Genomic DNA, 25,063 nt, shown 5'->3' with positions numbered 1-25,063 from the left:
TTTATTAATGATTCATGAACAGGGCAGTATCTCCTCTAAAAATTTAGGAAAGGGGCTCCAGTGAGCTGAGTGGAGGAGATTGGCTTCACAAGTAGGGAAGGGCGGAAGAAAGCAGAAACAAGAAACTGAAGCAGATTGGTTGTTTTGAAGTTACTTTCCTTGTAGGATCAGAACAGAGGAGACTTCTTTTCATGCCAGCTGAAACTGGCTGATTTGGAGATTTGGCTGTTATCTCTCTTGACTTCTCAGAAGGTCAGATAACTGACTTCGTTTTAGTTTGGTGACCTGAAGCTTTAGCCTGAGTGACTCCATTTTGGTTTAATCTACTGGGGCCTAGCGCAGGAACTCAGTTGAAATCAAAGGCCTTCTATAAATTTTATTTAACACTATTTTAAGATACAAACAAAAATGTAAACATCCCTCAATACAATTCTAGCAAATGGCATAAATATATATATAAATATATATATTTATATATATATTTATATATATATGTTTATCCCAGAAATAGACCAGTCTTATCTATAATATTATTTATAAGAAAACGATAACTGGAATTACCCATAGGAGCATATTAGTAGACATTAAAAGCCTTTTGATAAAATTATCTAATTTTTTTTAGTATCTAATCTTGATCACCCCCCGAACAATTAAAAATAGAGTGAGTGTTCCTGCTGGGCTCAATGGCTTACAGCTGTAATCCCAGCACTTTGGGCAGCTGAGGCAGGCGGATCACGAGGTCAGGAGTTCGAGACCAGCCTGACCAACATAGTGACACCCCGTCTCTACTAAAAATATAAAAATTAGCCGGGTGTGATGGTGCATGCCTGTAATCCCAGCTACTCAGGAGGCTGAGGCAGGAGAATCGCTTGAACCCGGGGGGCAGAGGTTGCAGTGAGCCGAGATCGTGCCACCGCACTCCAGCCTGGGCAACAGAGTGAGATTCCGTCTCAAAAATAATAATAATAAAAAAAGAGTGTTTCTAACTTGTGTTAATGTCTTCATTTAAAACTAAGAGAAGGGCCGGGCACGGTGGCTCACGCCTGTAATCCCAGCACTTTGGGAGGCCGAGGCGGGCAGATCACGAGGTCAGGAGATCGAGACCATCCTGGCTAACACAGTGAAACCCCGTCTCTACTAAAAATACAAAAAATTAGCCGGGCGTGGTGGCGGGCGCCTGTAGTCCCAGCCACCCGGGAGGCTGAGGCAGGAGAATGGCGTGAACCCCTAGGGGTGGAGCCTGCAGTGAGCCAAGATCGCGCCACTGCACTGCAGCCTGGGTGACAGCGAGACTCTGTCTCAAAAAAAAAAAAAACCAAGAGAAGCATTAGGGTTATATTTCTTGAAAAATAAGAAAAAGAAACACTGTTCTTAGGCCTGTAGAATCCTCTAGAACCACTGTTCGTTTTTATACTATTGGATATTCTTGTCTTACACAAAGACCAGATCTGAACATTTTTTTTTAAAAGATGAATATAGGTCCCCATCGTTCCCACGGCAACACTGAGTGGCCTTGTTCTACCTGGCTCACTTTGCTAATATAGTGGGGTTTTTTTCTTTCTCTTCTGTCCTTATGTGTAAGGCAGAATACAAAGGCCCGAAGCCCCCGCCCCTCCTGCATTTGACAACAGGGTTGGATATTGTGTATTTAGTTTTTTTGTTTACATTGTTCTGATTAAATTGTGCAAAATAAAAAGATGCAGTTTTATATAACAGAAGATGGATATAGAAACATTATAAATGGTAAAAGCTTTTATAATTCTTTGCTGATGAGAATATGAAATGACATATTTTGGAAAATTGTTTGGCAGTATATAAAGCTGAACGTATGTATATCCTATGACCCAGTTATTCACTTCTAGGCACAGAAACAAGGGAAATGTGGACATATGTTTACCAAAAAACTCATACTAGAATGCTCGTAGCGGCACTATTCATAATAGGTCCAGATTATGGGAAACTGTAACTAAAGAAAACAAATGCCGTCAACAGTGGAACTGATAAATAAACTGTGGTATATTCAACAATGGACTATTATTTTGTAATAAGATTGAACAATGGGATATTATGCTGCAGTGAGAATTAATGAACAGTTACCCACAGCTACATGGATGAACCCCACAAACATAATATTTTGTTTTGAGACAGGGTCTCACTCTGTCACCCAGGCTAGAGTGCAGTGGCATGATCTCAGCTGACTGCAACCTCCGCCTCCCGGGTTCAAGCGATTCTCATGCCTCAGCCTCCCAAGTAGCAGGGATTACAGGTGCACTTCACCATGCCTGACTAATTTTTTTGTAGTTTTAGTAGAGACATGGTTTCGCCATGTTGGCCAGGATGCACAAACAATGTTGAGTGAAAGAGGCCAGAGACAAAAGACTGCATATTATAATAGACTATATAGATAGTTTATATATGTATACACACATACATATATAAAACAGGCATGATTTACCATTGGGGGGTTAGGGACTAGACAGTGGCTGTAGGATGTTTATAAGGTGCTGATTATAAGTATAAATCTACATTTTTCTGTATATTATTATATTTAAATAGAAAGTTGTAAAAAATGTTTGGTAGTAAATTTCTAACTTAAAACTAAGCAAATGATATACAATTGAGATCCCAGAAATAGATGCCAAAGAACAAATCTATTTAATCTGTGACAAACTAAGTGTAACAAAGTAATGTTAAAAATTCATTAATTGAGATAACTAGATTTCAATATGGAAAAAATAAATTTAGGTTCATGCCTCATACCATATGGTACATTAAATTGTAGCTTGAATTAAAATATTAATAAAATATTAATGTATTTTTTATAACTAAAGTATAATTATGGCTGAGATAATTTTACATATAAATCGATATAGATCTGTGAGGGCAGATTGATGCATAAATAGATGTTAGTTTTTTAAATTTATGTACAACAAATAACACAGATAAAAGGAAAATGACAGAATAAGGATGATTGTGATGAATATGATGAATAAAGCTTAATATGATACGTACAGAAAATAAATGACACAAATTTATGTTACAGTCCTGTTGAGCAGTCAAAGGAAATGATTTAAGAGTTTGTTCATGTGCAACATTCTTCATAAAGGTGAAAAGTTAGAATCAATCCACATGCCCATCAATAAGGGAACAATTAATAAATTATGGTATTTCTATGATAGATACTACTATGTAGCCATTACAAAGAATGAGTTAGATTTGTTAATATGGAAAGATGTACATGAAGTATTAAGTGAAAAAAGGAGTTGTAGAATAAAGTACATGTGTATAGTGTCATTACACTTTTCTACAAAACAAGTTAATGTAACATTTGTCAACAAGTATATGGTCACGTGTAGTGTAAGTATGGAAGGTATAGAACAAACTGTTAGCAGTGAATACTCTGGGGAATTGGAGTAAGAGGGCGCTTATCCTGTTTTGACTTCACACCCTTCTGTATTGTTCTGTTTCATTGATGTGTGCTTTTACAATTAAAAATTTTAAACTATATGTAAAGGAGAAAGGTAAGTTAACTAAATATTCACATTTACCAATAAATAAACCATTGGAAATAAGATACTTTTGAGTTAGTTAAAACACAGAACTTTATAATGGGACATCTGCAAGGAAATTGGTCTCTTCCATTTCTTGGATGTAATATAATCTGGTGTAATCTTTCTGGAGAGTAATCTGACAATACATAACAGGAGCCATAAAAATGGGCATATCTTTTGATCCTAGAGCCTTACTTCTGGGAATATATCTTAAGGAAGTAACTCAAAAGAGAAAAGAAATTTGCTCGTGCAAATATATTTATAGCTACGTTATTTTAAATAGAAAACTGAAAATAATCCAAAAAGAATTCTGTATTTAAGCAATGTTTTAAAATGCAGTAATACATTGATCTTCTAATTTTTTTTTTTAAAGTATTGCTGGGTGCGGTGGCTCACGCCGGTAATCTCAACACTTTGGGAGGCCAAGGCAGGAGGATCGCTTGAGCCTAGGAGTTTGAGACCACCCTGGGCAGCACAGTGAGACCCTGTCTCTGCAAAAACTTTTAAAAAATTAGGCAGATGTGGCACCTGTGGTCCTAGCTACTTGGGAGGCTGAGATAGGAGAATAGTGAAAGCCTGGGAGGTTGAGGCTGCAGTGAGCCGTGATTGTGCCACTGCACTTCAGCCTGAGCAACAGAGCGAGACCTTGTCTCAAAAAGAAAAAAGCTAGGTGACCTATAAGATTGCCATCAGCTTCATCCTTTTATAATGTCAAAAAAAATGAAATTAAAAGTGAAGTTCTTTTATCTTTTCCCTATAGTACCATTCAAATTCTTCTGCTCAGTTTAACATTTTTCTTCGACTTGGTCCCTCTAACAAGACTTTCTACTGGGTCATTTTGTTTTGGAAAGACGAAGTATGAATTTAGAGAAGTAGAAGAGAGTATAGTAATTTTTTCTCCTTATCTATTTATAGTAAACATTATAGAAGCAAAATATTTACTTACACTTAATCAGGTTTCCAAATTGTCCTGGAGAGTAGAATATCCTCCTCCATGATCTAGTGAGGAAGTTGAGTTGGAGGTTAAATACCTTGCATAATACCCCAAAGAGATAGGACAGGGATTAGAGACCAGGTCGTATATAATGAGACCCCCTTGCTAGGGCCGTTGAGCATCGGTGCCTGTCTGTGGGATGGCAGTGCAGGGCTGGGATCAATTCTCTGTTTAAGAGCAAGTCTGAAGGTCAGTCCTTTCCTTTTTGAGCTGGGCTATTTGAGCGGTACAGGGTACACTTTCTGAAGAGATTTCTGGAAGCAATTGCAGAAGTTTCTTATCCAGGATAGAATCTGACCTAAGCTGTCCAAAGAGAAATGGCCCTTAGAGAGAAGTTGTGCTTCCCCTTTGCTACCTCATATTTTATGTACTGCCTCTCATTTGTTCCTTTTCCTCTCCAGTTCAAAATGCAGGGTCTGAGAAGGAAACGGAGCTGTCATCAGTTCTAAACCTGAACAGAATGTTTCCTCAGTTAGTAAATGGAAAAATTATTTTTAAAAATCTTCATGTAGGTTTGTGAAATACCAAGACATTGATTTGTGGTCTAGTTTGCAATCATGATAATTATATTTATGTTAATTAGTACCAATCATGATCATTTTAAACTTTCTGAATTTCTCTATCCTAATTCTGCGATTCACTGGAAAATATTTATACTCAAGAGATTAAGGTTCAAGTTTCTGCCCTACCACTTAACAACTGTGTGACCTTGGGCAGTTTCTTCATTGGTAAAATGGAGATAATAATCCCAGCCTTATCTGACTCCTAGGTTTGTTGTAAGGTTCAATGAGATAATGTATGTGAAAGTATTCGGTAAACTTTCAAGAGCAATACAAATGTTTTTGTTGAAGTTATGAAAGTCATTACCCTGTTTAAAACGCAGTAAGCATTGAAGATGTCAGTATGTCTCTTAAGATTCTAAAATAGTGTCAAGAAATGTTCTATCCTATCCTAGCATGTGCTAACCTAGTTCTATGAATAGGCCAAGGAGCCCTCTCCTTGGCTGATTGGTTGCTTGCCAGATATATTAGTTTGATCCCTTCATTTGTACTTTCTGGAAAATATGTGGATGCTTTATGTTAGGTTTGTCTGCATACAACAGAGAAACCTAAAATACCATGGTTTAAACAAGATAGAAGATTATTTCTCTTTCATGGAAAAGAAGTCTGAAAATAGGCAGTCCACAGCTGGTAGAGTACACTCCAGGGTTTCATCAGGACTCAAGCATATATTTTTCTGTGCCAACATCCTCACCATAGAGTCCATTCTTTACCTTATGACCCATGAGGACTGAAGGAACTCCTTTTTATCCATTGGGATAAATAAAGGATATCTCAACTGAATCAGTCCCATTTAAGTACTTTCTAGAAAATCCACACAGTATTTTGCTTACATTTTATAACTGAGTCACATGACTAAAGACTAGCTACAAGAGAAGCTGAGAAATATAATCTTTATGCCACTGACCAGGAACCCAGGTATGTATATGTACTGGAGGGTGTATGTGTGTGTGTATGTATGTGTGTGTGTGTCTGTGTGTGTTGAAGAGGGTACTTTCAACGTACTTGCAGTTTTGGCCAGGCATGGTGGCTCACATCTGTAATCCCAGTGCTTTGGGAAACTGAGGTGGGAAGATCGCTTGAGGCTAGAAGTTTGAGACTACCCTGGGCAACATAGCAAGACCCTGTCTCTACCAAAAAACAAAAACAAAAAATTAAACTGGGTTTGGTGGTGCACACCTGTAGTCCCAGCTACTCCAGGGGGCTGAGGCAAGAGGATTCCTTGAGCCCAGCTGTGGAGGTTGCGGTGAGCTATGATTGCACCACTGCACTCCGTTGTGGGCAACAGAGCAAGACCTTGTCTCAAAAATGAAACAGGCCTGGCGCAGTGGCTCACGCCTGTAATCCAAGCACTTTGGGAGGCCGAGGCGGGCGGATCGCTTGAGGTCAAGAGTTTGAGACCAGCCTGTCTGAGATGGTGCAACCCCGTCTCTACTAAAAATACAAAAATTATCCAGGCGTGGTGCCAGGCGCCTGTAATCCCAGCTACTTGGGAGGCTGAGGCAGGAGAATCACTTGAACCTGGGAGGCAGAGGTTGCAGTGAGCAGAGACAATGCCATTGCACTCCAGCCTGGGCGAAAGAGTGAGGCTCCGTCTCAAAAAAAAAAAAGAAAAAGAAACAGGCCAGGCACGGTGACTCACACCTGTAATCCCAGCACTTTGGGAGGCCAAGGCGGGTGTTTCACTTGAGATGAGGAGTTCGAGACCAGCCTGGCCAACATGGTGAAATCCCGTCTATACCAAAAAACAAAACAAAACAAAACAAAAATTAGCTGGGTGTGGTGGTGTGCACCTGTAGTCCCAGCTACTTGGGAGGCTGAGGTGGGAGGCTCGTTTGAACCTGCGAGGTAGAGGTTGCAGTGAGCTGAGATCGTGCCACTGCATTCCAGTCTGGGTGACAGAGTGAGACTCTATCTCAAAACACACACACACACACACACACACACACACACACACACACAATACTCCAATTTTTACCTGGAGATTCGAGAAATTAGGGAAGAAACCAAAGAAAATATATTTCCTTATAAAATAAACATTAAAATAAAGAAAAAAAAGGCTGGGTGCAGTGGCTCACACCTGTAATCCCAGCACTTTGGGGTGGCTGAGGCAGGAGGATTGCTTGAGCCCAGGAGTTTGACACTAGCCATAGTGTGACCCTATCTCTACAAAAAAATATAAAAGTTAGCCAGGCATGGTGGTGCACACTCGTAATCCCAGCTGCTCAGGAGGCTGAGATAGGAGGATCGCTTGAACCTGGGAGGTCAAGGCTGCAGTGAGCCATGATCACACCACTGCACTCCAGCCTGGGCGACAGAGCATGACCCTGTCTCAAACAATTTTTAAAAGTTAAAAAAGAAAATATATTTCTATAGTGCAATAACAAAGTGATTTGTGCAAGGAAAACTAAAAATTCTGGAGACATTTTTTAAGCTCAGCAGTATTTGCATAAAGAAATATTTATAATATGAAAACAAAGTACTCCATTAAATTTTGAAAAGCAAAAAAGGAAAGAAAAATGAGAAAGGAAAAATGCTAGAAATACAGGGGATACATTGGTTTAATTTGAACCCTCTTATGTATATGTATCTTTAGCTCCTTTTACTTTAGCTTTTCTCATCTCTTAGGAAATGAAAATATTCAGTTGTTGCCATGATTTTGCTTGCTTTGTACAAATAAAAATGTTGGCTTTATGGTTATAGACAGAAATATGGAAAACTTTAGAGCTACTTTGAGCAAGCCCAAGAACTTTGAATCATTGAATCAAGAGGAGAAAAAATGAAGAAAATATTTTAAGTTCTTTATCTGTAAAATGATGGAGATAAACAGTATGATCTGAAAGTCCTTCAACTTCTTAAGTTTTTATAATTCAGGAGCAGTGGTAAGAATAGTCATGAAGTTTCTAACTACTTCCAAGTTAAGTACAATCCAGAGAGGCCAGTGGGACAGAATCTGTGGGAGTGGGAGGACTTAAATGATTTTAAGTCCAGTGAAGAGGAATAGTGTGTTCGATGGAAATTGACGAAGACAAGGACTTTTCAGGTCAGGGGGCTTAATGGGTCATCATTGTGTTTGTTACAGAGTTTTAGGAGAGTGGTGGGGAAAAAGAGGGAGAAAAAGAAAATGGACTATGTGCTCCTAGGAAGAGAAATGTGATTGTTTTCTAACATGTAGGCAATGAACCCTCAGGGGAACTATAGATGAGCGTTAGGGTGTTCTTGAATGCTCTAAAATTATATGCAACATATTATATTCATTTTTCTGTGAGAAAGCATTTGTAGCTTTAATCAGATTCTTATCGTAAGCTAACAAAGCCACTCGCTCTTAAAAATGAGTAATAAAGACTTTAAATTATTAAAAATGGAGAAAAAGTGACACTTCAGTGGTCCTGCAATGGGCGAATATAGTCATTGCGATATTTTCAGAGTAAGCTAGGTTTCAGTCTGACACACACACACACACACACACACACACACACACACACGATGAGAGAAATGTATAGAATCGTGGGGAATTTGCCGTACAGTTTTGGGTTTTGGCTTACTATTATTAGCTGCACCTTGGGCATGTTACATAACCTCCCTAAGCCTCAGTTTCCTCTGCTATAAAATAAGGATAAAAGTACGTTAAATGCTGGTTGTGAAAGTTAGAGACAATGTAAGTTGAATACATAGTACAGTGCTTGGCACAGAATAGGTATTTGGTAACCCTCTCCCCACATGAGTTTTTTAAGTTTCTGTATTTACTTTAAGGCCCTTATTGTATACAGTCATCTATGAGGATATGCAGGGGGTTAGTTCCAGGGCCCTCTGAGTATACCAAAATCTGTGCATACTCAAGTCCTGCAATTGGCCCTGTGGAACCCGAATCTACGAGAAGTTGGCCCTCCCTATACGTGTGTTTTGCTTCCTGAGAATACTGAAGTTTCAACCCACATTTGGTTGGAAAAAACCCTCGCTTTTAAGTGGACCCAAGCTATTCAAATCCGTATTGTTCAAGGGTCAACTGTATTTCACTTTGAAGGACGGGTCCTCAGCAAGTTCATCTTCTGAACTACTCAGTGATGCTCACACTCAAGAAGACCATATCTTATTAAGTGGTTAGTTTAGAGGCTCTTTCCCATGCAGATTTGCAAGCGGAGTGTGTAAAAATCACACATTGCACTTGTTGCCTGGCAGCACGTGTCCCTGAGTGGTAGTACATGGCTTGCATTGTAATGTTATCAGTGCTGGGGCCAGCTGGCTAGACATGTACTGCCACATGGGCTAGGGACTCCATTCCTCAACAAAACAGCAGCCAGCGCTAGGGTTAACAGAAAATGACAAACCAGGCATGGATGAGGGAGGCGCCAGCACAGCAGCGGGATGTCTTTTGATTTGCTTCTGTTATTTGCATGTCTCTCTTGTGATGTCTGTGAAATGTTTAGAATGACAAAGTTTTTAAAAGACCTGCTGACTCCGCCTGAAAAATGTGAAAAACCTCCCATTTAGAGACCTATTATGTCCAGCTAGCCTGCGTTTTCTATATCTTTTTCTTTATTTTTTATTAATGCAAACATTTGCATGAAGACAGAACCTTTGTTTCTTAAAGAGTTCATCTGCTCCTGCTGCTTACTGGCCCTGCCATGCAGGAGCACAACAGAACCTTTGTTAGGCTTTCAGCGAAGCTGTTTATGAACGGTGGCTTACTGAGGACTGCTTCCTGTGCTGTGTGCTTCCATTTTGTCTAAAAAGAAAAAAAGAAAATAGTTATTAGGAGTAAAAAGAATTTGGACTTTCTTTTATTCAAGTCCTGGATGTTGAAATGACAAGTAGCCCCCAAATTTGTGAGGAACTGGTAATTGCATCGAATGCATTTTTTTGCTTTACCTTGAACATAATGAGGCTCTTAGTAACAATAGAAGGAACAAGTGCCTTCTCATTGGAATAGAGAGAAGGAACAGTAAAAAGGCAACAGGAAGAGTGGTTGAGACAGGACAAAAGTGGCTTCCAGTAAGAACCCTAACACTGTAATAGAATGTGTTTTGGTATTTAGTGTTTCCCACCTGGGAGATGCAGTCCTAAAGTGGTTGAGTGGAATAAAGAACAGCATCACAGTTTATAAATAGTGGATACAGTCTGTATGTTCATCAAGTAAATATTTGAATGTCTACCATGTGGAAGACACTGAATGGTCCTGAATGTTAAAGGAAATAAAAGATAAATGAGTCATGGTGCCTATCTTTAAGGATCAGGACATCCAACAAAGAAGATAACATATGTATAACAGAAATAACTGTGTATCAAGGTAGAAAGTGCCACTGGAAATATTTAAAATAGGTGTTTAGGGAGTTTGGGAAAAGGGAAGATCACTTCTGGCTGGGACAGAATCAGGGAAATGTTCACAAAGAAGGTGGCATTTGAGTTGGGCCTGGCAGGAAAGGTAGGATTGAACATTGCAACATTCCTAAAAGTGATGAGTCAAAAATTGTGTTGGTCTAGTAAAACAGATCCAAAGTATGTTTTTATAGGGTACTTTGGTGGTGTTTTTATACCATTAATTTAGATGATATGTTAAGTGTTAGTATGAGTTTTCTGTGTAAACTAAACTGGGGCCTCTCTGTCTAGCCTATGCTGTTCCAGCCATTTGCCCCATATGGTTTTTGTGCACTTTGGCCTAGGCCTTTTTGTATCTATAAATATCTACAATAGCATCCTTTACTTTCATAACAAAAATAGAAACCCAAAGGGATTATTGAGCATTATTACAGCTATATCCCATAAACAGTATGCGGAGATAGTTCTTAGTGGGGATTTCACATGTGAGACTCTTATTTGAAAAAGGATCTCCACCTTCGTGCAGAGCCACATCAACCACGAGAGAGGACAGGGAATTCTAAGCCTGTGAGTTTTCAGTTACTTTAAATTAGACCTTTTCTGTATCTTTTTGTCATTAGAAAAAATGAGATCCTGTTACTGTTAGTTCAGTTGTTGTGAATGCCAACTAATTTTTATGTAATATTTTTAACGTAAAACACCAAGCAAATGATTAAGCTGTTTATTAGTATCTTATTGCATTAATATCACTAATCTGTATATTCATAGTTAAATTGCATATTACCAATTAATATTAATCTGTAAATTTAATGATAATTGATAAATATATGATTTGCCCCCAAAGGCTATACTTTTTTTTTTTTTTTTTTTAAAGAGACAGGAGTCTTACTATGTTGGTCTTGAACTGGGCTCAAGGGATGCTCCTGCCTCAGCCTCATGAGTAACTGGGACCACAGGCATGCACCACCATGCCCGGCTGCAAGACTACAACTCGTGCTATAGCACAATTAATTTTCACCTTGTAATTTTATTACTTCCCTGTTTGACAACGTTATGAGTGGCATATGATTTACTACATGTTTAGCAATTTACAGGATTTTTTTTTACCCATGATACTTTCTGGAAAATAGTTACGTGAATGTTTATGGCGTTGACTTGATAACTATACTGCTCTATTAGTAACTATTTTTGCAAAGTTATTGCTATGACAAATATTACTTGGGTTCTTCATATGTCCCTTAGATTGTAACTGTGGGAAACTTAAGTGCTACTTTAGATTTCTCTGGTGTTCAGGAAATACATTTTGTTATGGTCAGCTAGCTGAGTGCTTTAAGTTTGAACTTCTGTGAAAATCTCCTTAAAAAAAAAAAAAGAGGCTGAGCATGGTGGCTTACGCCTGTAATCCCAGTACTTTGGGAGGCCAAGGCAGGCGGATCACCTGAGGTCAAGGGTTTGAGACCAGCCTGGCCAACATGGTGAAACCCTGTCTCTACTAAAAGTACAAAAATTAGCTGAGCATGGTGGCAGGCGCCTGTAATCCCACCTACTCAGGAGGCTGAGGCAGGAGAATCGCTTGAACCCTGGAGGTGGAGGTTGCAGTGAGCCGAGATCACGCCACTACACTCCAGCCTGGGTGACAACAGCGAGACTCCGACTTAAAAAAAAAAAGATTCTGTGGTTTCTGACACTTGAAATTGCAGTACTCCAACCTACAAATGCTGTATTATTATGAGATTTAGGCTGGAAATACTGAGGCTGTAGGATTTAAGCACTTACCCTTAATTGACATCCCAAAACTATATATAAAACAAACAAACAAAAAAAACCCCACCAGTTTTAGGAAAGAGAAGGGAAGAGGGGAGGATTAATGGTTGACCAGAGACTGTGTTGAATGTCAAGGCACTCAGCTTTGCACAGCTATTAACCAGTACAATACCCCTTTTGGTTGAGGGAAATAGACTTTAGATTTTCATCCTCTACTTAACATAAAGATCTTTAGACACCTCTTGTTTTCTGGTTGTCACAGGTGATGTTAGCATATGTGTAATGCTTTGTTTGCCTCTGGCGTGTCTTTTAGTATTTGAGTTTGACTAGCCGTATAGCAGGACTTTAGTGGTTTGGATGCATAGATGCAATGTATTGCTTTTGTCTGTTTTATAATTAACAATTATAAAATAAAAGGTCATTCCTTAATTTGCAAATTTGTTCTCAGAAAGTTCTGTTTGGTACATGTCATACTGCATGGCTCTTTAAAGGTGGCACTATCATGCAGTGCAGACTGGAATATAGGATAATAGGCTTATACACTTGGAGTAGAGAAGGCCTTTTTGAATAGGACACAAAGCACACCAAAAAAAGCCACAGATACATTCTTTTGACTGTATCAACACTTAAAACTTCTGTAAAATGAAAGATACCACAGAGAAGTTAAAAGATGACCATGAAGTAGATGTATTTGTGACATGTATAGAATTATCTACAAGTCAAGAAGAAGAAAAAAAAGACAACCAGAGAAGAAAACTGGCAAAGGATAAGAAATACAAATAAACATGAAAATGTGCTTAACTTTATTTGTAATCAAGAAAAGTAAAATTAAAACAACAGAGAAAAGCTATTTTCTAACTATTAAATTGGCAAAATTAAAAAGCATTAGGCCAAGGATAGTGAAAATAGATACTCATACAGCTGGTGGCGTGTAAATTGGAATAACTAATTTGTAAAAGCAATTGTCTATCTCTGGTAAACACGAAGATATCCTGTGCATCCTATGAAATGCCAATTCCATCTTGAGGTATCTACCTTAGAAAAACTCTTGCACATATATACAAGGAAACACTTACAAGAATGTTCAACACAGCCCAGTTTATTACAGTGAAAACACGGAAACAACCTAAATGTTTATCCGTAGGAAAATATTTACCATTGGGAACTATCAAAAAGGTAAGTAGGTTCCATATTGTTTTATAAAAGATCTCCAGACATTGTTGATTTAAAAAAAAAAGACTCAGAAAGGATATATCAGACACTTAAAAAAACTTAAAACATGAAAACAAAACAAGCTCACAAACTATATTTCTATATTTTTGAAAATATGCACCCCAAACTGATAATAGTTGTTATCTATGGGAACTGGAATTAGTCTTTAGCTTTATCTGTATTGTTTGAACCTTTAAAAATTATTGTATGTTTAACTAGAAATAAACATTTTTTAAAAAGATCATACCAATACTTTGATTTACCAATTTAAGCTTCTTAATACTATAAAGTATTAACAGGGAAGAGCCAGCAATTTCTAGATAATACAACGTAAGATGGGGCACATTGTAGGTTTTTGGATTTTTCTTGTTTTGCTTTCATTTTTGGTTTTGAGAGGTAGTGGGGTGAATGGAAGAACATGGGCTTTGGAGTCAAATTTAAGTTTGAATCTAAGCTCTGCCATTTATTTAGACTCTGGGCAGGTTTCTTAACCGCTCTAGTTTTTGAAAAAATGCTATTACCTACTTCGTTGGGTTGTATAAAAATTACATGTGCTAGATTTCCTCATTTCCCCATTCCCTTTGGTTAAGGGAAATTGATCTAGTGTGGTCTAAGATCAAAGATGGTCTCGTATGGATGACAAAATGTTTCACAAGAACACACTATATCCTTGGACCAGGATATACCAGTAAAGATGGAGGATGTAAATAATTAATTTTAGAGGTCTATTAACTTTTTAAACCATTAAGCTATCTATTTGTACCTCACAAGATCAAATACTAGATTATGTTAGTGATTTATAAATGATATTGAACTTGAAACTTCTAAGTAGTTTACATGACAGGTTGTTGATTAACAGGTTTATTTTTTTTTTAAATCTTAGAGAGCATTTTAATTTAGTTCAGCAAACATTTATTTGTGCCATCCAGCATCTCAATCTCAAGAGGCCTCATAGACCAAAATATGTCTCAAAAGGAAGAAAGGAAAACTCTATGTGTTTATCAATTTATTTATCAAACTCTGGCAAGGGAGGAAAAAGTCAGGTTTAAAGTTGAGTATATGTATATACTCTGCTTTTCACTTGTACTGCTATTGCCTATGTGTGCATCTGTTAATATATAGCAATTCATATGAAGATTTTTTCCAGTGAGACTTAGTTATTCTAGTACTGGGACTCTGTATTAAATAACAATTTTTTAAAAAGAGTGCTCTAACTAATGTTAACGTGGAAATTCTAGACCCCTCAAGCAAAAATTTCCAAATAGGACCCCTTATCGTTTAATTGTGAAATAAACAACTAATACTTTTATGGTATTTATGCTTGGGAAGAGAATAAAAAGAAATAGTTTTGGATTTTCCCCATATAAATTAGGGCCTGCTGAGTAATTAGCAGTTAATAAATGAATGCTTCCTACAAGTTTAAAGGTCATACCTGAACTGGGTATATGATGATGTATGTTTTTATAGTTGTAGATTTTATGTAGCCCAAGAATCCTTGAAGATAATCTAAACATCTTGGTTTGATGAGCAGAACTTTCTTTTTTTTTTTTTTTATTATACTTTAGGTTTTAGGGTACATGTGCACAATGTGCAGGTTTGTTACGTATGTATCCATGTGCCATGTTGATTTCCTGCACCCATTAACTTGTCATTTAGCATTAGGTATATCTCCTAACGCTGTCCCTCCCCCCTCCCCCCACCCCGCAACAGTCCCCGGAGTGTGATGTTCCCCTTCCTGTGTCCATGAGTTCTCATTGTTCAATTCCCACCTATGAGTGAGAACATGCGGTGTTTGGTTTTTTGTCTTTGTGATAGTTTACTGAGAATGATGTTTGGACATGGATGAAACTGAGCAGAACTTTCAATAAGGGGGTAAGGGGCAATATTGTTTGAGCACTTACTATGTGCCAAGCACTATTCTAAGATGATTACATATTTTATTTAATCTTCACCACAGTCTTCTGTGGTAGGTACTAGTATTGCCCAATTTTATAGAAAAGGGCAGAGAGATAAGGTGAGTTATATAAAGTTACAGTCAGTAAATGACAGAGCTAGAAACCATATCCGGCTTCAGTGGGCTCAAGAGCCCATGTTCTTAACCATCTCGGTAAAAATTGTTACGCTGTTTCAATCTGCAGAGTCAGCATGTAGCAATAATGACATAATCATTAACATGTGACCTTTTGCATATACTGAATGCTTTCTAAAGAAGTAGTTTATTATCAGACATATTCTTAGAATCATACCCATTTTATAGCAGGATTGACAGTATTATAAAGAGATTATGAGTCAACAGAACCAAGAAGTTTCTGATCCACAATTGCTTTCACTTGCTAGGTTCAAGTAAGGATCATATAGTGTTTACTTACATTTGCCTTAGATTTTTCAGTATAGCATGATGAAATTGTAAATGCTTATCTCAGACAGTGAGCAAGACATGGACAATTGGGCATTAGTGTGAATTTTAGGACACTAGAGCATAGGTACAGGTTAGAACACTTAATCCTCATCTTGTTGTGGAAGTCATGGCAAAGCCAAAGAGGAAAAGCCTGTCTTAAATGCTTTCCTTTTCCAAGAGGGCAGCTAAGGTGCCCAGATATCTTTGCCCTCCGGGGATGCAGGTGTGCTGTTTTTATTCTTTAATCATTCACATTAATTAAAGCCTATTCCTTTGCATTAAAAAAAATGTAAAATGACACTCTCCATGTTTTATTGCCGGGCAAGAGCTTTGAACTTCTGTCTCATTGAAGTTTGATAAACTAAGGATTTTCCAGTGTTGGGTGGTACCCTTAACCACAGAGGGAGCATTAGACTGATAAGAGCTGCAGGTGAAGGAAACCACCAGGGCACAGCAATTAGGGAGAGCTTTGCACTTGGCTGTTGGCTGGTGTAAAACTCTCTGCAGGGAGGAACTTTTCTTCTTAGCTTCTTCGCTTCACTCACACATAAAAAGAACACCAGGGCTTTCTATTTCTACTTTGTGAACTAGGAATGGATGGGATGGTTCTTTTCAAGAAACTTTCAAATTTAGGGACAAGTTCTAACTTCACACAAATGCTGATTGGTATGAAGGTGGGGGGACGGGACAGACAGACATACACACACATAAATTCACGTGGACCCAAATGGACCATATCTCTCAGGTGATTTTACTATCAATATACATTCCTGCCTTTGTGCACTGTGTAAAATAAAGATAATTTTTACTTCCATAACTGATTATAAAGTGTTAATGGTGAGGCAACATGTTAAGAGAATGGGTTCTTGGTATCAGGTAAACCTTGGTTCAAATCTTGGCTTCTCTTCCCAGTAGCTGTGTAAATTATTTTAATTTTGTAAGTCTCAGTTCTCCTACTTGTAAAAATAGAAGTCTAGGAATAACTATTATAGGATTGTATTTGGAAGAAATAGAATAAAGCACGTGAAACAATTAGTACAGTACTGTATCTGTCACATTGTTGTTTAATAAATTGTGCAAGTACTCAAAAATGGTAGCTGTTATTATTTGTAATGTGAAACTATCTGATTGGCAGATAAATGTTAAACAAGCCTGGTCCAATATATTTCTTTCTTTCCTTTTTTATATTTTTGGTATAAAGTCTATTTTCTAGAAAATTCCTCCTTTTTTTTTTTTCTAGAAGGACAAAAGTGCTTTGATTTTTACTGCTCTGAAAATATTTATCCCGTAAAGAGCTTTCACATTAACTTTCAGTCCCTGGAGCTAGGGAGGAGAAACAGCAGGATTTGCTTCTAAGTACAGCTCTTTCATTTCTACCATCAAAAAGAAAAAAAAAAAAATCCTGTACTAGCCTTAGGTAGAGCTAAGTCATAAAAGGCCATATAGCCCAAGAGGAATCTTCTTGCAAGATCAGGATAAACCGATAGAAGAAAGGAAGGAGAACACAGAGGTGAAAATGCAGCTGATTTTAATGTTTCCCTGGCCATTTTCCCTCCCAATTTAATATACACCTAATTATAATTATTATATTTTGAAAACAATGCCAGAAATTGGCAGGTATTATCTCACAGCTTCACTCTTAGTTTTGGCCATTTCTTAAAGAAACAGTTTTCTAGTTGGATGAACTATTCAGTTGAGGCACTGATTTTGTTTTCACCTCTTTTTGGGTGGGGTTGGGGGTAGGCAGTCAGGGTTTGCAGTGGTTGATAGTTGTTAGTTTTGGGAAGCACTCATTTAGATAGAATGAGTCACAGAATGTAAACAGGTCATCCATCTGGCCTTTAGGCTGCTGGGAACGTGGTGAAACCTTAGGTCACCGTGATCATTATGGTCAAATGAAGACTCTTGGGCTCAGGTTGGCAGATAAACTTACTGGTTTTATGAGCTTCACTAGACTACCAGGACTTCAGAAATAGTTTTTTGAAATACCAATATTTATAATTTAGGTAATTCCTTCATATTTTCCTGAGGAATGAAACTGTGAAAGAAGTCAATGTCTACTTTGGCAGCAACTTCATGGAATTGCTTTTTGAAAGGATATTCATCACTTTGGGGTTTTTGTTCTCACTGCTCCAGATGAAAGTATTTTTCTGAATTTTTTTTTTTTTTTTTTGAGACAGAGTCTCGCTGCCGCCCAGGCTGGAGTGCAGTGGCGCAATCTCGGCTCACTGCAGGCTCCGCCCCCCAGGGTTCACACCATTCTCCTGCCTCAGCCTCCCGAGTAGCTGGGACTACAGGCGCCCGCCACCTCGCCCGGCTAATTTTTTGTATTTTTAGTAGAGACGGGGTTTCACTGTGTTAGCCAGGATGGTCTCGATCTCCTGACCTCGTGATCCGCCCGCCTCGGCCTCCCAAAGTGCTGGGATTACAGGCGTGAGCCACCGCGCCCGGCCTCTGAATTTTTTATGGTAAATGGGGACACTGAATTGGAAGCTTCTATGTAAAGTTTGTCAGGATACCTCTGTCATACCTAAGGATAAAATTCAGAGAAAGGGAAGAAGTATTTGAGTACCTGACATCTAAGAAGTTCTGGCCTATGTTGTTTACTGAAGTAAACTCCCAATAACGCTTTGAGATAGGCTTTTAAGGAAACATGTTATCAATCACGTACTATGTACCAAACACATAGTGGTGTTTTACCTGTATTATCTTATTTATTTCTCATAACCCTATAATGTAAGTACCATTATTATCCCCATTTTACCATGAAAAATAGGCTTGAAGAGTAATTTGTTTATGGTCACATAACTAGGAAGCAGCAGAGCTGAGAATGGAGTTCTCAACTCTCTGTAATCCAAAGCCCAGGTTCTTAACCACTGATTCTTAAGAGTACATAAAAAGCACCAGGGGTACTTGTTAAAAATTACTGGGCTGTAGTAAGAAATTTAAGGTCACTAAATCTGAGACAGTGTCAGACTATAAATCTGCATTTTAAACGGCATCCCAGGGGATTCAGATCAAGAAATTGATTGACCGTATTTTGAGAAATATAGTTACATTATATTGCTTTCCACACTTGATAAAGAAGAAAACAGGTGTAGACTAAGTAACTATCCAAGATTAAGCTACCAAGACAGAGCCATGATTCAAACTGAGGTCTGTCTCACTCTAATGCTCATACTTTTTATTATACGCCCATGATTAACTCACACATTTCCAAGTCACAACAAATGCAGAAAACATGATATCTAATAAACCGAGCCAGACAGATTTCATGGTCTTGTTATTTACCAAAGTTAGTAACATATATACACCAGCATTAAAATTTTCATGGTCCTTAAACCTTTCCAGTGACTTTTTTTTTTTAATTTAAATTAACTGAGTTTTCTTTTTTTTCTTTTATGAAATGAAGTCTGGCTCTGTCGCCCAGGCTGGAGTGCAATGTCATGATCTCGGCTCACTGCAACCTCCACCTCCCAGGTTCAAGCAATTCCCCTGCCGCAGCTTCCTGAGTAGCTGGGATTACTAGCTACTCAGGAAGTAACCACTGCATCTGGCTAATTTTTGTATTATTAGTAGAGACAGGTTTTCACCATGTTGCCAAGCTGGTCTCGAACTCCTGACCTCAAGTGATCCACCCACCTCAGCCTCCCAAAGTGCTAGGATTTCAGGCGTGAGCCACCGTGCCTGGCCAGAGTTTTCTTTACAATCATACCACCCATGCTTCAAGCATGGAATTACTAACTCCCTGGGATAAGTTTCTGATGCAGAAATGGAAAATAATAGAAGGAGGTAGAAAGAAAAGAACTTCCAGGTGTACCTGCTGAATGTTGCTAAATTTCCTCTTCAACTCACCCTGTCATTGAGATGAAGAATGAAGGGTTGATGCTAATACTAACAGCCAGTCAAATGGCAATTGGTCATGTTCACATCATCTCCCAATCTATCCTTTGAGACTGTAGCTCAATTAGGGTCAGCAAGTTTGCTTTGCCTATTCCAGTCCACTGATAAAGTGTCATCAGACAGAGCCAACACCTGGATTGCCTTACAGATGACTTCCTTCTAGGATTGGGATCATTCTTTTTAAAATCTTTCTCTCATTTTCTCTTTCTCTCTTGCTATTTGATTGCAGCTCAGCGACATGTCCTCACCTACATGGAGGATGCAGTGTGCCAGCTGCTAGAGAACAGGGAAGATATTAGCCAATATGGAATTGCCAGGTTCTTCACTGAATAGTAAGTACATGAATGTTGTACTAATACAGTGAACCCAGAGGAGGCGCTTGGAAGCAGGCAGGATACTTGAGGAACAGAGCAGGACAATGCTGATTAGGTAGTGGCAGTGAATGTTTAGTTTTGGTAGGTTGGTTGTGGGCCGCCCAAACATGTTTTGGGGCATGCCTTTGGTGCAGCTAGTTTTGTCCAGTGATGTCTCATGAATGCTTTTGATTACAGTAGCTTAACAACTGCTTGTTTGATCTATTAGATCTGTTCCTTTAGGTTCCTCTTTTAACTTTCTCCTTTATTCAAAATATTCACTTTGATTTCCTTTCGCTGGTGTTCATCTAGCCTGTTTTTTTTCATGGCTGGCTTTTCTCATGGAATCTAGGCTAATGTTCCTCTGCAGTTTTCTTTCTACAGGATGCTGTGGTGCCAATCACTTAATGACTTCAGAGTATTTCTAATCAGCAAAGTGAAGAGACAACCCACAGAATGGGAGAAAATATTTGCAAACTACCCATCTGACAAGGGATTAATAACTGGAATATATAAGGAGCTCACACATCTCTATAGGAAAACATCCAATAATCCCATCAAAAAATGGACAAAAGATGTGCATAGACACTTCTCAAAACTAGTCATACAAATGGCAAACAGGCATAAGCAAAGGTGCTCACCATCACTGATCATCAGAGAAATGCAAATCAAAACTACAGTGAGATCACATCTCACCCCAGTTACAATGGCTTATATCCTAAAGACAGGCAATAACAAATGCTGGCGAGGATGTGGAGAAAGGGAACCCTTCTACACTGTTGATGGGGATGTAAATTAGTATAACCACTGTGGAGAACAGTTTGGAGGTTCCTCAAAAAACTAGGAATAGGGCTGCCATATGATCCAGCAATTCCACTGCTGGGTATATACCCAAAAGAAAGGAAATTAGTATATCAAATAAATATCAGTACTCCTATGTTTGTTGCAGCACTGTTTAGAGTACTAAGATTTGGAAGCAATCTAAGTGTCCATCAACAGAGGAATGAGTAAAGAAAATGTGGTACATATACACGATGGAGTATTATTCGGCCCTAAGAAAGAATGAGATCCTGCAACTTGCAACAACAGCAATGGAACTGAAGATCATTATGTTAAGTGAAATAAGCCAGGCACAGGAAGACAAACATTGGATGTTCTCACTTGTTTGTGGGATGTAAAAATCAAAACAATTGAACTAATGGACAAAGAGAATAGAAGGATGGTTACCAGAGGTTGGGAAGGGTAGCAGGGGGCTGGGGGAAGAGGCAGGGATGGTTGATGGGTACAAAAAAAAAAAAAAAAAAAAAGAATGAATAAGACCTGCTATTTGATAGCACAACAGGGCGACTCTAGTCAATGATAACTTAATTGTTCATTTTAAAATAACTCAAAGAGTATATTTAGATTGTTTGTAACACAAAGGATAAATGCTTGATGGGGTGGATACCCTATTCTCCATGATATGATTATTTAAAATTGCATGTCTGTATCAAAACATCTTATGTGCCCCAAAAATATATACACCTACTATGTACCCATGAAAATTAGAACTTAAAAAAATTTTTTAAAGGAATATTTCTAGAGGGAGGATATCTTTCATAGATTATATATTTGAAAGGTCATACTTAGGCCAGGCATGGTTGCTCAAGCCCGTAATCCCAGCACTTTGGGAGGTTGAGGTGGGCAGATCATGAGGTCAGGAGTTGGAGACCAGCCTGACCAACATGGTAAAACCCCATCTCTACTAAAAATACAAAAATCAGCCAGGCATGGTGGTACGTGCCTGTAATCCCAGCTACTATGGAGGCTGAGGCAGGAGAATCGCTTGAACCCAGTAGGCAGAGGTGGCAGTGAGCCAAGACGGTGCCACTGCACTCCAGCCTGGCCAACAGAGAGAGACTCCATCTCAAAAAAAAAAAAAAAAAAAGGTCATACTTCTTTATAAAGTATACTTAGAATGAAAGTCAAAATGATTACTACCTTTTTTATTTTTCTGAGATAGAATTTTACTCTGTTGTTCAGGCTGGAGTACAGTGGCATCACCATGGCTTATTGTAGCCTTGAACTCCTGGGCTCAAGGAATCCTCCTGCCTCAGCCTCCCCAGTAGCTGGGACTACAGGTATGTGCTATCATGCCCAGCTAAATTTAAAATTTATCTTTTGTAGAGACAGGGTTTCAGTATGTTGACCAGGCGGGTTTTGAACTCCAGGCCTCAAGTAATCCTCTCGCCTTAGCCTCTCAAAGTGTTGGGATTGTAGGCATGAGCCACCATGCCCAACTGATTACCACTTTTTGAATATCACAGAACTGTTTTTAGGCTGAATGAGATAAACACTTTAAAAACACATTAATCTTCTTTTTCCTCCAACTTTTATTTTAGATACAGGGAATACATGTGCAGTTTTGTTACATGGGTACATTGCACCCAGGTAGTGAGCATAGTACCCAATAGGTAGTTTTTGACCCATTACCCCTCTCCCTTCTCCCCGCTAGCAGTCCACAGTGTCTGTTGCTCCCATGTTCCTGTCCATGAATGCTCAATATTTAGCTCCCACTTATTAGTGAGAACATGTGGTATTTGGTTTTCTGTACCTACATTAATTCACTTAGGATTATGGCCTCTAGCTCCATCCATGTTGCTGCAAAGGACATGATTTCATTCTTTTTTTATGGCTGCGTAGTACTCTATGGTATATATGTACCATATTTTCTTTATCCAATTCACCTTGATGGGCACCTAGGTTGACTCCATGTCTTTGCTATTGTGAATAGTGCAGCGATGTATGTACGAGTGCATGGGGAGAATGATGTATTTTCCTTTGGCATACCCACTAATGAATGGGATTGCCGAGTCAAATGGTAGCTCTGTTTTAAGTTCTTTGAGAAATCTCCAAACTCATTTCCACAGTAGCTGAATTAATTTACATTCCCACCAACAGTGTATAAGCATCCTCTTTTCTCAGCAGCCTTGCCAGCATCTGTTTTTTTTTTTTTTTTTTGACTTTTTAATAATAGTCATTCTGACTGGCATGAGATGGTATCTCACTATGGTTTTGATTTGCATTTCTCTGATGATGAGTGATAATGAGCATTTTTTCATATGTTTCTTGGCCACTTATATATCTTCTTTTGAGAAAATGTCTGTTCATGTCCTTTGACCATTTTTAAATGCGGTTATTTGGTTTTTGCTTCTTGATTTAAGTTCCTTATAGATTCTGGATATTAGACCTGTTTGTGAATATTTTTTCCCATTCTGTAGGTTGTCTATTGATAGTTTCTTTTGCTGTGTAGCTTTTTAGTTTAATTAGGTCCCACTTGTCAATTTTTGTTTTGTTTGCAATTGCTTTTGGGGACTTGGCCAAGAATTATTTGCCAAGGCTGATGTTGAGAAGGATATTTCCTAGGTTTTCTTCTAGGATTTTTATAGTTTGAGAGCTTACATTTAAATCTTTAATCTGTCTTGAGTTAATTTTTGTATATAGTGAGAGGTAAGGGTCCAGTTTCATCCTTCTGCATATGGCTGGCCAGTTATCCCAGCACCATTTGCAGTTTCATCCTTCTGCATATGGCTGGCCAGTTATCCCAGCACCATTTATTATACAGGGAGTCCTTTCCCCAGTGCTTGTTTTTGTCAGCCTTATCAAAGACAAGATTGTTTTAAGTGTGTGCTTTATTTTTGAGTTTTCTATTCTTTCCATTGGTCTATGTGTCTGTTTTTGTACTGGTACCATGCAAAACGCAATCTTCATGAAAGGATGTGCTAGAGAAATACATATGCCATCACATATTTATATCATCATTTGGGTTCTCTTCCTTTTCTTCTGGTTTATTGGGAACATTCTAAGAAAGGAAGAGTAATCTTTGTAAGCTTCCATTTAAGTGAATCCTGAACTCAAGTTCATCTTTCTTGAACATAGATTTTTTTTTTTTTCCTTTCTGTTCTCCAGAGGCTCCTTGGAGATCAGACAACTATTCAAATGGCCTCAACTTGGGTTGCTGTTAGGGGAATACTTGAGATTCCCTAGATCTTTTGCTGAACTCTAAAGTTCTTATCAATGAAATCTAGATTTTTTATGGATTGGCATTTAGGTTCATTGGAAAAAGAAGCTTTCTGGGAGTAAAGTTGTTCCTTTCACCCAGTCTTCTAAAGGAGGATGAAGTAGAGAAAGGAATTTTATTTGTTCTCATGATGTGGGCTGGAGCAAATGAGGTGGGCAGGGAATAAAGACTGAGATTGAATAGCCTTGCTTGCTTTTACAGAACAGACAAGCGAACTGACAAGCTACGGGTCAAGTTTCTATACCATTTAATCTGTACCAGCACTCTTGAGGCTCCTTGCCAAGTGAAATATGACTCTTCTGGGGGTAATGCTTCCTCCTGGCTTGCTTCATGTTACTCCCCTCCCCGTCTCTGTTGCAAGTCTTTTCCCTGTTACACTGGTTGCTTGAAGGTAGGCATCATTTAAATTTCTTTTTGAGGCAGAGTCTCCCTCTGGTGCCCAGGCTGGAGTGCAGTGGTGCAATCTCGGCTCACTGCAACCTCCATCTCCTGGGTTCAAGAGATTCTCCCGCCTCAGCCTCCCGAGTAGCTGGGATTACAGGCACCCGCCACCATACCTGGCTAATTTTTGTATTTTTAGTAGAGACGGGATTTCACCATGTTAGCCAGGCTTGTCTTGAACTCCTGGCCTCAAGTGATCTGCCCGCCTTGGTGTCCCAAAATGTTGGGATTACAGGTGTGAACCATTTGTGCCCGGCTCATTTATTCTTCATCTTTGCATTCCTGGTACTTGGCATGATGCTTCGCATATAATAGATGTTAGCTAAATATTTATTGAATCAACAGCAGTATCTGTATTTTAAGTTATTGAATACTATCTACTCTTCTAGATTTTGTTATAATAAAGACTATTTTCTTGTTTTTTCCTCCCTTTTTTTATTTTATTTATTTATTATGATTATTTTTTATTATACTTTAAGTTCTAGGGCACATGTGCACAACGTGGAGGTTT

General features: G+C 38.5%; 1 protein-coding gene across 2 annotated transcripts in view; it reads left to right on the top strand.

Moving 5' to 3' along the window:
- CSTPP1 (centriolar satellite-associated tubulin polyglutamylase complex regulator 1) overlaps window positions 1-25,063 on the top strand; it is a 226,624-nt gene that overhangs the window by 30,243 nt on the left and 171,318 nt on the right. For both annotated transcript variants that reach the window (XM_058424549.1, XM_032166053.2), the window contains exon 2: window positions 19,928-20,030. In XM_058424549.1, the coding sequence (XP_058280532.1) occupies window positions 19,928-20,030 (103 nt within the window). The remainder of the gene's footprint in view (window positions 1-19,927; window positions 20,031-25,063) is intronic.

Source organism: Hylobates moloch, unplaced genomic scaffold (genome assembly GCF_009828535.3).
Source record: "Hylobates moloch isolate HMO894 unplaced genomic scaffold, HMol_V3 SCAFFOLD_11, whole genome shotgun sequence".
Lineage (NCBI taxonomy): Eukaryota > Metazoa > Chordata > Mammalia > Primates > Hylobatidae > Hylobates > Hylobates moloch.
The sequence above is the reverse complement of the archived record's forward strand: the minus strand, read 5'-3'. Positions and strand labels throughout refer to the sequence as shown.